At 40.0% G+C, this 14,979-nt stretch overlaps 1 protein-coding gene across 2 annotated transcripts in view; it reads left to right on the top strand.

Moving 5' to 3' along the window:
- Positions 1-2,247: 2,247 nt before the first annotated feature.
- Positions 2,248-14,979, top strand: part of unc5ca (unc-5 netrin receptor Ca) — a 200,977-nt gene continuing 188,245 nt past the window's right edge. For both annotated transcript variants that reach the window (XM_030737330.1, XM_030737329.1), the window contains exon 1: positions 2,248-2,411. In XM_030737330.1, coding sequence (XP_030593190.1) covers positions 2,294-2,411 — 118 coding nt within the window. In that variant the 5' untranslated portion in view covers positions 2,248-2,293. The remainder of the gene's footprint in view (positions 2,412-14,979) is intronic.

Raw genomic sequence — 14,979 nt, 5'->3', positions numbered from 1 at the left:
AAAAATCAGAAATTCATATTAATTTTAGGAAAGCTTCATCTAAGGATCATCTTTGATAGTTTTGGTAAGGCATGGGGTGAAAAGAGGGCTGTTAAAATACTTATACTGTGAATTAATATACTTATTGACATAATTTCATTAAATAATATAATAGAGAATCCAATAAGAGGAAACCTGACATCATAGAATGCTTTTAACTTGGCTTGACTGAAGGAATCTAGTGGTACCTCATTTTTAAAAACCGGCCTTATGGCTCAGAAGTTACATGCATAAACACACACCTTCAGCTTCACACAGTGGTGGCGAGAGAGGGGCAGAAAAGTGGTAAAAAGATTCAGGGAAATGTCCTCAGAGAGAGAGCTACATTCCCCATCTTTTTGTCATAGGGTCCTTTGAGCTGAAAGAGAAAACCATATTACAGGCAGCCTCCACTTACATGTTCACAAACAAGGCTGAGAGAGTTCCAAAAGGAAATTTTCAGGAAGAGGCAAAAGTTATCAGATTTACTGAAGTGCTGCCAAAACTGCCATAATACACTGCTTACATATTACATTTAAGCCAGTGGCAGTCTATGAGTATGTAAAATATAAATGGCTTGAACAGCCACATGGAACAGTGAAAGCCCTTTCCTACTGACTGTTGCTGGGGTAAGTCCTGATCCATATCTAAGTGTGCCATATGTTTCTTGGGTAACTTATTGCTTTCCCATTCCCAATAAAGTGGCAGAATAAAAAGGCTTTTACAGGTCCCTGTGGGTAGCAGCTACTTCCACTGGTAGTCACTGAGCTGCAGGCTGCTGTGGTGACAAATGGCACCAAGCGCATATTTTACTATTGCCATTTACAATGCATGATCCAGGCTGTGCCGCTCAAATGACTGCGCAGCAACACTGTCGAGAGTTATGGTAGCTGTGAGAGTGCATGTGTGTGTGCTGAAAACACACATACAGATGTGTACAGAGTTTATTTTGAGTGTGTCAGTGACTTAAGCATGTTTCCCTTTGCTAGTCAACCATTTTAAGGTGACACTGGTTATGTTTAATAGTTAATCAAGAAAGATTCATGTGATATCTGGTTGCACTTTTGACAAAATGGTATAAGAACAAGCAGAATTTGGATGCATCCTTTTAAAAGTAATCATTGTGACACTAAAGTCTGCAGAGCAAAATTCAAGTAGCTATTACTACTGCATATTTTTGTTTGAAAGTTCATTATTATCTAACATATCTATTGGCAGTGGCATTTTGCTTTTGAAAATCCTACATTCAGGCATTCATTTTTAATGCACTCCTGTATTCATGTCTACAATAAGTAATCACTTGTTCCTAGTAACCTGCCTTAAGATAATACACACCATGAAGAAGTAAATGTACAATAGTTGGGCGAGCAACTGAATTCGATGTCACAACACTGTAAAAAGCGCATAGCGCACAATCACAGAGATACATTTATTCTTACCTTTTATTACATAATTCATCTATGGTGTTTAACCCAACAACAATAAAATAAACTGCTATCGAAATAGACCTCTCACAATTTACGTCCTTATGCAGATCCAACGGACGTGGCCGTCAGGGGGCAGACATTAGTCGGTCAGCTCTCGAGAAACACTATCCGTGCTTTGCTCCACACTGCGAGATTCTGGATGCGCACGAACTTGTACACGGGCAATCAATAGATAGTAAAAAAAAAAAAAAAATCTAAGAAAGCAGAAAAGTTAAACAACTCCCTCCCTCCTTTCTTTAAGTATCTAGGAGGAAATAAAGGTTCTTTTAAGCCTGTGATATCGTTAGAAGTGAGAGTACGCACCTGCCGGGAACACAACTCTGTTCAGAGGTGTCATTAAAAAGTCAAACGCGTTAGGTGCGATTTTATTTTCATTCTTATTTTGTGTGTGCGTCCATGAAAGAGGGGAAAGGGAAGCAAATTAGAGAAGAGAGGGAGAAATAGAGTCTCGTATGGTAGCCAGAGGGCGGTGGCATTTCTCTCTGCGTAAACAGAGACGGTGGAGAAGGAGAGAACGCACGGAGAGAGCTTAGTGGCAAGGCAGCAGTGCCGCTGACACGAGTGACGGGAGCCCGCGGTTGTTTCCACCTCTTCTATCACAGCTCACCCTGCGCCTTTTGAGACGGACTTAGACATCGGGACTAGAAGTTATACCCCAGCCGCTTTGGTTTTGGACTCGTTTGATTAACCAGCAGATCCTGTTGTGGAGGGGGGGTGGGGGGGGTCTTATTTCATCCACCGTGGACGGAGGAGTTTTGTGTGTTTATGTGTATTACGCGTTGCCTGTAATGGGTAAAAGTGGACAGAGAAGTGGAATAGTACTCGGGGGTTCGAGCCTGGTGAGAATGAGCGCCACGCCGAGGATCCTGATTGTCCTGGTGCTAATACACACAGGAGTCGCTCAAGGTAAGGCGTGAGAGTGCGTCTTCTGTCAAACGCTTTAATTACACCTTGCACGTTTGAAAGTGTTGGGCCTTCTCCTTCATTGCCGAGATGCGTTTAAGTGGTATGGGCGGCATGCCAGTTAGACCGAGAGAAGTATCCCCTCGCCAAGGAGGTATACTTTTACCATATTTCCATTTAAATTGAGTTGAAGCTGAAGACTAGGTTAGTATATGGACAGCATCTTAATGCGTAAACTGTGTATGTGCATTTTTTTTTTTTGCCCCCTTGAAGTATGTAGTTTAAACTGAAAGAGCAAAACTAAGCCCACTTTTTTTGTCCCTGGGAAATACGACTAATCGGCTAAATAAGACCGAAAATAATAGCTCACTGTATAAAAAAAAAAAAAAAAAAAAAAAAATTAAATACGACTTAACACATGGGGAGACGTACACTTGACCTGCTACTGAGAACCAGAAAAATAGGAAAATTACAAAACTCATGAGGAGCACTGTGGGACTTCGGGTTACAGTCGGAACAGAGTATTGCAGTGATTTTCTGCCAGTTCTGTTTCATTACAAACGGGCAAATGAACTCGGTGCAGATGCAGTTACATTAATGTGAAAAGCGTGAAGGGCAGGGCTGGAGGATCTATGATTAGGCGACTAGTACATTAATTGCAGAGTACTTCGCTAAGATTAACGACGCTCCATTGCTCCGATTCAAAGACCGATCAGAAGTCAGAAACACTGCGCCGCCAGAAGGTTAAAGGCAATTATAGTCCACAGATCTCAGAACGAAATCAGGAGCAGGCAGAAGAAATGGGCTGCACACCTCACGGTTGCGAGTGCGGATATAACGCCAGAAGATCGTCAGCCCAGCGGGATTAACCAGAATCCAAAGATAGCTCAACATATGATGTAAAGATGATTGGATGCTGAGTATTAGAGCCGCGTTAACTATACGCCCCAAGTGAAGCATAACAGGGATATTAAAGTGATATTTCTGAAGAGTGACAAGCAGCCACCCACTATGGCTGGTCGTGTTTGTGGGGGCTGTCGCGGGTCGTACACTGTAAACAGCCCAACTTTTAACCAGATATTCTACTGGATGTATTTATTTATTTTTATTCCCTATGAGCCATGTGGGATTCATGGAAATGCTGAAACCAGACACATCTTTCTCTCGTGCGCACTCTTGCTGACCTTCTTCAGGGAGAACTTGTGCCCTGTTAATGTTCCTCCAAAAGACTCAGTGCCCAGCCCCTCTGCTGTTTTACAACACTGCTTAATTCACCAGCTTTTTAAAGCTGACCTTCTCAAAGCCACTTGTGGTTGATTTTTACCCTCTATTTAGCAATGATCTTACAGTGACTTATCAAGACTTCAGTAAGTCTTTACCCTCTGTCGTACAACTAATATTCCACTTGAAAACCTCTTAAAGAATAGCCTAGAGTAACTGTCATAGTGTACAGCAGGATGCAGTGTATAAATTAGTATTGACATTACAGATTAGCCTCAGGTTTTTGTGCTGAATTTGGGTAGTAATTGGACATGATGTTGCTGCCACCTTTCTCTCGTTGCCCTGGGGAACAGCATTTCACTAACTGCTTCGAACATTCATTATAACTGTTCTCCATTGGTTTACTGTTAAATCAATACATTGCAATTTAGGGACACGGTTTGAGTAGAGTTTCACAAACCTCTGATAAATTGCACCTTGGCACCAATATGCGACTCAATTTAACTTTCATAGTAAAATCTAATAACTGGAAACTTAAACTGTTGATGTATTTTAGTTAGAAGAAACTCATCTTTTCACACTCCTGAAAGGTGTAACTTTTCTCTCATTAAAAAAAAAAAGGTTTATATTTCTCTGGTTCTCCTCTTCCACATTCATTTGACTCGCCTGCTATGTTTGTTCTTTTTGGTTTTTGCTTTTCTGCTCCAGCCCATGTCTCTGAAGTTGTTTCCTTGTGTGAGAGCAGTCACCCCATTAGCTGTTTTTAGTGTACATAGTTGATCGTCTCTGTGTATCAGTGTGAGAAAACCTCCTTCAAATCCCGAACCCCATTTCAGTGTGCATTTGGTCTTTGAATAGGAAAAAACATCCAGTTGTTCTAGCCAAACTGTTCCGCTGTCCACTGCTTCTCATGTGTCACTGAATGTCCTATAGCCAGTTGCTGCCTCTAGTTTTTACTCCACTGTGGAATATGCGGTTTGGCAAGTTTAATAGTTTGTTTTTGAGGTCATGACTAATGATGTTCAGGATGATGGTGTTTGTGGGAATAATGCTGGTGCTGCTTTGGATTCAAATCTGATCATAATGAATCACAAGGTTCTTCAAATAGAGGGAAGATTTAAAAAAAAAAAAAATCCATTTTGAGTACACTTATTCCACACAAAGGGTTCAATCCAAGTCATTTCACTTCACATTCAGTTTTCCCCTAAGCTTTTAATTATGAACTTTTTTTCCTTTTTCTTTTTAGCTCTTAGTCATTTAATCTGGCCTGCAGACGTCTCTCGCCTAGCTTTGCAGTACTGTAAAAAGTGTGTTGAACTGTGAAAAAGTCTCAAATACACATACGCTTGCACACACAGTGACATGTGCACATACAGTACAATCAGAGGAGAGTGTTAGTTGAAATCCTCTCATGCCGGCTTGAGTGCAAGTAGTTGTGCCTTTTTAAAGCCATTAGCTAAGCCCTCTTACATTTGATCTGGAATGAATGGGTGTCAAGATTGCTGTACAAAATCTCAAAAGTCTACTTTTTTTTTTTTTTTTTTAATCACAGTGACTGTGTAATCACAGGTGCTGTGTAACTAGGTTCAACAATTCAACTTTTTGTGCTGTTTAAACATTTCTGCTTCATATGGCTTTGCAGTCATGTCATATCGCAGAGTTCGGTTGCTAGGTATTGACTGTAGATGCTCATATTTGTGTGGCATGTTGTGTTTCAGTTTACATGTTTCTTTAAACTGAACACTCACATCTATTTCAGGATGCTTTTTCACTTTCTTTAATGTTGTGCTCTATAGTTACAGAGAGCTGTCCGTGTGCAGTTGCATATGTATGTGAATGCGTCGGTGCAGAAGTGTAAAGTTGGGCTTACACGACTCCTGTGAGCTGTGTGCGTTCATAAACTTGGCAGGTTGGGGTTGGTCTCAGAGAACTCCTGCGGGGTGTGTGTGTTTGTGCGTTTGTGTGAACTTGGCACTGTCACAGAGTTCTGAGCTCATATGGTGTTTCATCGCGTGTGCGTGTGCGTGTGTGTGTGTGTATGCACATTCGGCATTATGATATTGCCAGCGCTCCCGTGCTGTCTCCCATTATGCTATGTCCCTGTCCTATGGTGTAGTGCCGCCATCCAGGGCTCAGTGCTTGTAGGGGGACAGCTGGTGATTATTGGAACTAAATAGGCCGCTTTGATTGGCTATGCTGCTCTAGCCAGCGTTGTGCAATTGGTTGACCGGATTCTGTGTGGATTATATGCTGGCGTTTCTGCATCAGAGGGTGAGAGAGATGGAGTGAGAAAGTAAAAGGATGAATGGATGAGGAAGGGCGATCTCTCTGGGTGGTTTGTACTAGCTTTGATCACTCCACTAGGACTTGACAAGCTGACTGACTTCCACACATACTGCCATATGCAGTTGTGCACATGCAGTTGTGCACATGCGAGCGCGCGTGCGCGCACACACACACACACACACACAAAATGCAACATTGTTTGACTGAAAAAAAAATCTTGCTGTATATGTGTGCGTGTGAAAGAGAAGGCATACTCTATGTGCATGGTTCGTGTGCGCGGACAGGCGTTCATGCAAGTGTGTGAAAGGAAGTCTTTGACTGTGTCTGGGGTTGTTTTGTATAGAAGACCCTCCTGCTGCTAGCAGTAGCCTACTGATGGCAGATTTCCCTTGCCCTTTCTGCTTTTTTTTTCTCTTTCTTATCCTTGCTTAGTCATCCGTGCATTTCATAGTCTCTCACTTTAAGTGTGACCAGTGATGAGACATTTTTTTTTTCCACCCACCTTTTCTCCATCTCTGTCCTTTCAGTCAGTGTCCTCAGTGCTGAATGGGTTTTACTGACTTTTTTTTCCTGCTTGCCTGTGGCCTTGGTTGTTCATCTATTCACTGAGTACATTTTTATGTTGGACTGTGAAAATGCTGTCCACCTACAGTCCTGTGCATCTATATATATATATATATATATATATATATATATATATATATATACACTTCAGCACATCAACACACAGCAATTACAGCTCAACCTATTTCAAGAATCAAGAGCCTGAGCTTGAGTTGTTTGTGCAGCAGCAGAGAACTTTTCAGGCATGTTTTTCTTTGAGGAAAGGAGACAAGAAATATGTCTTTCTGAAGAAGTGCGGTTTTCAAAAGGCTGTGTCGACAAACTGCGTCACGCCAGACACCACTTGCACCATTTAGTATCTTACTCTCCACAGGGGAAAACCCAGGATGGAACATAAGAATGCATCCCTGTGTGCGCTTGTGTTCAACTGTGTGTGTGTGTGTGTGTGTGTGTGTGTGTGTGTGTGTGTGTGTGTGTGTGTGTGTGTGTGTGTGTGTGTGTGTGTGTGTGTGTGTCTGAGCGTGCACATGTTTACTAGAGAGACAGCCTGAGCTACAGAAAAGACGAAAATGAGAAAGCGAAATATTCTGAAGCCGATTCCCAGCGTCTCCTGCTGCTAGGCCTAATTCCTTCTAGAGTTTCATGTAAAGATCTGGAATTATGAATTTTTCATGGCCTGCGAAACCTAAGGCCTCATTTGGTGCTCTCATTTCCAGGCTTTTTGTTTTTGTTAGCTGCGTCTGTGCCTGTGTGTTCTCTGTGTGTAGGGTGGTTGTACTGAGAAAACGCCGTTTGTTCCCAATCAATGGCCTACTATATAGTTCCCACTGGCCCCATGGAATCCCACACTGTGAAAAATTATAAGCCTGTTTGAGTGTTTTTATCTTTAAAATCTGTTAATTATGCCCTAACAATGGAGAAAAAAAATACATTGAGAAACAGTGTGAAATTTTCTTGGGCAGAAAAAAAAGACCTTTAATACCGCAGTAAACAAAACATCCTACAGAATTAGTTTTGTAAGGCTAAAAAAAAGGAAAAATTGTTAAGTTGCTGCTTAAGAATCTGAACATTTCCCCATAGTAAGCAGTTGGACTTGGTGAATCCCTGCTCCTGTGCCGGGTCACAGATTTCTGTGCTGATGTCCATTGTCTCAGTTCTTCCCTCTTTTCATATGTCCCCATTTCTCCTCTTCTCTGTCCTGCTTTCCTCTTTCCCATCTGCTGCCTCTGACATACTGTTTGCCTTGTAAATCTTTGTCATTTTTTATTATTTTTTTCCCCTGCTGCTGCTGTCTCTCACCACTCAGCATCTTTCCCTACTTAGATTTACACTGTTTAATTAGAGTGTAGCCAAAACAGTGGACATATTGTTGTGCTTCCGAACAGGGCCCACAAACAGCAGGACATTTTTGTATGTTTTGTGTGGTGTGTGTGTGTGTGTGTGTGTGTGTGTGTGTGTGTGTGTGTGGGCAAACTCTCGCCCTCCCTCTGGCAGACTGATGAGTTTCTGTGACCACACACACACACACACACACACACATACACACACACACACACACACACACACACACACACTCCTACGGGTCCAGTACAGATAAATGGAATTGAAAGGAAGGAAAGAGACAGGTAGAGAAATGGAGCTCTACACCATGCCAGCTGCTCTTCATTGAAATCTTATCCTGTACCTCTTTGTTTTAAGGCCATGCCTCTGTCTGCAGCCGGCAGCCTAGGCTTTTCATGGTCTATATATTCTTTTTTATTTGATACTGTAAAACCTCTAGTAAATAGCGCGGGCTGGTTTATTTGCTTCAGAAACAACAAGCAGCAAGTTCTGCTTATTGGAGACAAGCGATTAGAGGAGACACCTTTGTTTCATCTTGCTGGGGGGTTGGGGGGCAACTTCTGCCTCTTCAGCCTAATCCTTTTGCCCCTTCTTGTGTCTGTCTTTGACACTTTGTTTGGATTCACGCCAAAGCTACAGTCTGCTGCATTTTCAGACTTTTTTGCTTTTGGTGCCTTTATTAAAGACTGCAAATTAGAGCTGCATGTCTCATTTTTTTTTATTATCACAGATGCCTGCAGTGCTGAAACTTATGTGTGGCTACATTACACAAGTGTCCCTCCTTAAACACACAAATATGATGCGACACACTTCTACATATGTGTGCTCTCTTTTGGAAGAACAGTTTCTCGAGGGCAGACACACGATCAGCAGATGGGTGCTGGGTGTTTTGGCCAAGTGGTGTGTTTGTGTGTTGGAGCAAGAGACTCTTATTTGTGTTGCCATGAATATGTAATTAAGCTGCCATTGAGAAAAGACGACGTGCCGCGACAGGGGGTCCACGAGGCTGGGTCCTGGGTCCTTTTTGTCTCCGCTGAAAGCTTGTTATGTGCATTGTCCTATATTGAGAGTGTGAGGGTGAGGGAGGAAAAAGAAAGGAGAAACACAGGGAAATGGAGAAATGGTGAAAGTGTGAGATGGATTAGAAAAAGGAAGTAAAAGAACATGCTAAGAACGTGTTCTCTTTCATTTTTTTCCCCTTTTTTGAGGATTTGACATTCGTGCTCCTTTTTCATAGGAAACAAAGCCGCACTGTAAAAGCCCATTCAACTCTTGGTTGAGTGTGGAAGGAGAGTAGGGGGGAACGAGAGCAAGGAGGAGGGAGCGAGCAAGCAGGCCGAGTAGTGTTTGGAAGCTGCCTGAAGGATTTGTCTCTCGTCTCCGTATCTTTCACCACTACATTCTCTCTTTGCTCCCTTTTGTTGCTCTCTCTCTGTTTTGCTCTTGCTCTCCTTCTCCCTGTTTTCTGAAAGTTTTCTTCTCTCTCTTGCGCACTCAGTCCATCCCCTCCTTACATCACCCCCAACAGTAACTCTTTTCTTTTCCCTGCTCTCCCTCTTTCTTTGCCAAAACTGCCTGGTAATCTAGTGGTCCATCTAAAGGAATATCCAAAAACCTGAAACCATAATTACTATAATCACCAGTGCAAATTTTTACCTCCTAGGCTTATGTCTGCATTTTGCACATGTCCATGTACACAAACACACTCTTGCAGAGATCTGTTTTAAAAGAGTACATTGTAATTCTGTAGGATGCAGTGAAAAAAAAAATAAAAAGGGGGATTTAGTGTGTGGTGTAAAAAACAAAAAAAAACCCCACCACTTTTGGTTGCCTATTTTCTTGCTATAGACGTTATGTAATTTACTGCTGTTACCATTCCCTTTGCAGGCATATGAAAAACAAGTATATAACACCCAAGTGCAGAAAATAATGCACAGAAACGACAGCAACTTATTCTATTAGCATTTATTGTGTATGTTAGGTACAAACTTGTGAATGCACAGACATACTCTGTACAATAGACGCCCATATGGTACCGCAAGGCCACTCTCTCATTTTGGCTCCACACCAATGTAATAACAGACCTGATATATTTTACTCTGCGGGTGACAAGATTACGTGTAAGCAGTTTACTTTGATTCATTTGAACACAGCATTCTAAGTGGCTAATGAATATGGGCAGTACTTTGCTGACAGGGCACGTTTTCTGTGTCCAGTGAGTGTGTTTGTGTGTGCGTGCATGCGGATGAAATATCACATTGTTATTTTCCAGAATTATCCATGCACACAGCATTTTTTTTGATCACCCCCCCACCCCCCAGAGGAACCCAGGTAGGAAGGTACTTGTAGGTGGAGAGTGGAGACAAAGGAGAGAGAGAATAATGACTTTATGCTGGGGAGAAAAAAAATATTGCTTCATGAAATCTTTTGTTCTTCAGGGAAAAGGGTGATCATAGAGGGAGAGTGAGAGAGGCTAGGGATCAAGGAGAGAAAAAAGATGATCGAAGGGAAGGATAAAAACAGTGACTTGAATATAGGGATGTCAATTATGGGAAGGACTGCAGGGATAGTAATTCATTACAGTTCTTAGAGAGAAAAGTAATGTGATTAAACAAAATACTAAAAGTTGAAGGTGACTCCATTGCAATTTACAGTCATGTTGGAGCTATGAAGTTTGCATTACTTGGCCTGTTTTGAGGGTATGATTGGAGCGGCAGCTGCCACTTGGGGCTGCAGCCAATATGGAAATAAAGTCCAGGGCCAAAAAAAATGCCCGAATGAAACTTTAAAGTCTGACAGCAGACATCCTCAAAATTTAGAACAGTGCTTTGCATTTTAGCTTTTTAAAGAAATGCAATATACCTTATATCTTATATAAATAGTGTGGAAAAACGTGCTCGCAGCTGAATCCATCAAAAATGAGCTAAAATACTTTCATTTGCTCAAGGGTAAGATAACTAACATTAGATATCTTAGTTCAAATTTGTACTTACTCAAAGAGGGAGTCAATTGACTCATTTAAAAAAAAAAAATCATTTAAAGTTTGCGGAAGTGTGGAAATGACTGCTTTTATAGATAGGATAAAGTCTCACTGTTGATTGACAGCTGTTGGTGTTATTCCTTCTACTCTCTGTGGTTCCTGACTAACCTGGATTTGGAGTTTCTGCAGTGGTTAAGGAGTTAATGTTTCCATTTGATTACAAAAGACTAACTATATATGCAAGACTAGAAATTAAGTAGTTACAGTAGCCACTGGTCTATTTGTGGACTGGTCAGTGTTTCCAATAAGCTAATGTATGTTTTGGTCTGAGGAAGCTAAGAGTCTCAAAAGCAACACTCCTTTGATTGTTTGGAACAGCCTGGCTCCAAACAGAAATCTAATCTCCTTATCATTAGCTATAACTCTGGATTTAAACTGGCTCCAGTGTAGACCAGTGAGGGATGTATAATTTGTATGATTCATTAGCTTTATTTGCAGGTTAAAGACATCAGAAATTAAGATGTAATCTACTTACCTTGTTTAAATAAGGCTAATCTAAATAAATCTAGACCAAGGTTATGCAACTTTAGTGAATGAGGAAAAAAGACAACAGTGGCAGTTGTGCTGTTGTCTTCAGTCAAACTTCAAAGGACAAAAGGGGGAAGTAAAGCAAGATATAGTAGCTGGTGGTTTGCAGTGCTGGTCTAAATGATTAATTCCATCTGTGTGTGTCTTATATTGCCCAACATTAAAAGCAGACAGGCAACAATTGAACGTCAGTTAGCTGACTCGAAATTCTATTATCCTGCACCAGTCGATATAGTTTTTTTTTTTTTTTTTCTTTGTTAACCAGTCTGTGAGGGACCCATCAAAGGACACACAGCATCTTGTTCAAATAGTGGGTTTTATTTTACTCAAAAAATAGATGAAAAAGAGATCAAAAATTAAAAAGCAACAACAAAAAAAAACATTTTAAGAAACAAGTGGGCCTGTAAAAGAGGGCAGTTAAACAAAACATTACTCAAAAATACTGCTTAACAAACCAAGACCCTAGCTTAGCAAACTCACCTTTCCAAATGAGCAAATATCACATGTTAGATTTAAATTTCCAGTTTATAAAATTTCCCTTGCTGAGCAGTGCTTACCTCTAGAAATAATCTCTCATCTCTCACTTCTGTCTTTCTCAGTGTGTCGCACATGAACATATTTTTCCTCTCCCTGGGAAATACAGCAGTTCTACATTTAGTTCACAAACTGTGCAGAAACAGTTTGTTTTGCTGAAATTTCTTGAGCTGCTTGAAAAATTGCATTTGAAATTACTTAGCAATTAAAAATGTTACTTTGTTAAATGTTGTGCTCGTTCCTCTTCTACTTCAGCTAGCTGCTGAAGTACCGGAATCAGCACTTTACAGCTGCACCATAAAGGACAAGAAGAAGGAAAAAGGATGTGTTGAGTGTGTAAGGGGCTGTGAGATGTTGTCATTTTCTTATTACTGAGCAAGAATCTCCAAGCCGTCACTGAAAGCAACACCAGGCTGCAGCACATGAAAAATTAATAAATTCAATAATAATGTGCATTAACCTGCCAGCCTACTTTAACCCCTGAGTGTGAGTATGAAATCTGTAAACAAAATGTATCTGTAGATTGGATGAATGTTACCAAATTATTTCCAATGTGTGGTTGTGGATATGCCAAAAAGTCTTTAAATAAAAGTTAGTGTATGCTGCGTTGTGTCAGACTTGCAGTTCAGTCTTATGTAAGGTTGTTTGCCTTTGTCTTACGGGGGAAAAAAAAAATCACTTTTTGCTTTGTCAGATTACGTAGAATAGGTTGGAAATTGTTTTCCCAAAAGTTATACTCAGACATTATTACGGTGTCCATTTCATACCCTTATGGTAATCATGACTTTTTGGAATGTCTATTCCTTTGTATTACTGTATGTTACTGTGTGTGTGTGTGTGTGTGTGTGTGTGTGTGTGTGTGTGTGTGTGTGTGTGTGTGTGTGTGTGTGCGTAGAGAGCTTTTTTCTATAGGGAAATTATTTTAGTATTGAGTGAAATGAAAAAGTTGCAGTGTGGGGAGGAAAACATGAGAGGCCATTCGGGTACTGATATAATATTGAGAAAAAATATAGAAACATTGGACGCTCTTCATGGCAACTTCTCTAAGATGATGGAACAACAGTATTTGCAAATTACCTTTAAAAATGTTGACTTGATCAAAGTTATTTCTGTTTACTTTTTTCACTTTTGCTTATCACACCAATAGCTGCTACACTATAGCTTAAAAAAAAAAAAAAGTCCAAGGGTCAACTGTTCACTGCCAGCCATTGAGTCAGCAGCTGGCGGAAATAATCAGATATTACTTTTTAGGAAAGGCTCTTTCCAAAGAGGCTTAAAATTAAGTGGGGTGCTGATGAGGTCAATGGGTGACGGCTTTAGCTGTTTTGAATGAGAGATTAAAGATGGTCTGTCCTACAGTGTCTCACCAGCCTCACTTAGTTTTTATTGCGGGGCTTCTCGTTGTGACTCAGCAGTGCAGCTATAAAAGTAAAGACCTACTGACTTGTTTTTTTTGCTGTTGTTTATAGCATGTTTCAGCTGTGCTTTGTTTTCATTGATTTCTTCCCACGCAGACTTTGGGTGTATGTGTTCATGTATTTGTATATGTGTCATAACTTGCTAGCTGTTTTTTTTTTTTTTTTATTAAACTCTCAGGCTCGCTGGGCTGTCTTACAACACTGACTGATGTTTATTAAATGGACAGACACACACACACACACACACACACACACACACACCTGGACTGATCTTAAAAATGTCTCACTCTCTCAATCTTATGCCTACTCCCTGTACTTGTGGTATTTAATAATTTTATTCTGAAGCATTTCTGCAGGAGTTGAGGTTGAGACAGGTACACATGTATTCTTTTTGAGAAGACAGTCAAATTACCAGCAAATTCCATTTTGCTGGTAATATTTCGGTGAGCATTTCTGCTCAGCAAACAGGAGCACCACTGTGGGTGTACTCCTCTTATGTGCGTATGTGATACAGTATAAATAAATACCTGTAAGAAACACACAGTGCTGCCACTTACTGCCTTGAAATTGAAGTTCTGAGTTGAGGAGACAAAACTGGCAACTCAAAGTTATGACACAACACAATTTTGCACCTTCCTAATTAATAATATTTAATTTTGACAGGTATATTGGAAATACAAACTCTACTGGATATTTCTGAAATTAGACAACATTTAAAATAGTAATGTTTTATTTAGTCAGGGATTTGAAATTCCTCTAATTACATTTTTTTTTGTTTCATTATGCATGTTTCACATGCTTAAAAATGATTGACATATGTTTTAATTAAAGGTGGGCAACATTTGTTCATGAAACAGTTCAGTGTCGCATCATTATATGCGATCTGTGTCAAGTGGGATGAACACTGAGGCTCTCTGCCCTCGTCTGACAGCTGATGTAATCTAGATGTAATTGTACATGGTTGCAGCCACCTACGCATGCTTCATTTGAGAAAAGCTAAAATGGCGCTGCATGAAAAAGTCAAAGCTAAGTTGAACCTCAGACATATAAGGAACTGACAAGTCAATCTTTCAGATAATAGGAGTTTGTAAATGTTTTATTTGAGCATAAATAACACTGAAGCAAAAAATAAATAACTTAAACCTTGTTCTGATCTTAGTCTTTTATCCGTGAATGTACGGTGCTACTTTTGTATTGTAAATAACTTACTGTTGAGGGACTCAGCTACTTTTAATTGAGAGTCTGTTGGTACATATTTTTTTTTATTTATTTTTTTAGCCCCACTAAATGATTGGTTTGGGTTGGTTACGAGATTTTTGCTAATCCTCTTTATTCCATTTGTCAAAGTAAATAATAATAAAAAAAGAGAGTTTGTGTATTTAATGAATGATTACTGATTTATTTGATTTGATTTTCATTTCTTAATAAAAGGATTCAATAGACACTTTAAAGGTTTCCATTTAAATTAAATGTTTTGGTGTGAGCACCACATCTTTTCACTGCTCTTGATTTGATAATTGCTATATATATATTTTTTTCTTTTTTAACCACTTAAATGCTTCAGTTCTTTGCTCAAGTTTGGACATTGTGGCTCAAGAAACTGTTTATTTTTTTGTGTGTGTTTGGAAGATTCTTAATG

Source organism: Archocentrus centrarchus, chromosome 9 (genome assembly GCF_007364275.1).
Source record: "Archocentrus centrarchus isolate MPI-CPG fArcCen1 chromosome 9, fArcCen1, whole genome shotgun sequence".
In the NCBI taxonomy this organism is placed as follows: domain Eukaryota; kingdom Metazoa; phylum Chordata; class Actinopteri; order Cichliformes; family Cichlidae; genus Archocentrus; species Archocentrus centrarchus.
The sequence above is the reverse complement of the archived record's forward strand: the minus strand, read 5'-3'. Positions and strand labels throughout refer to the sequence as shown.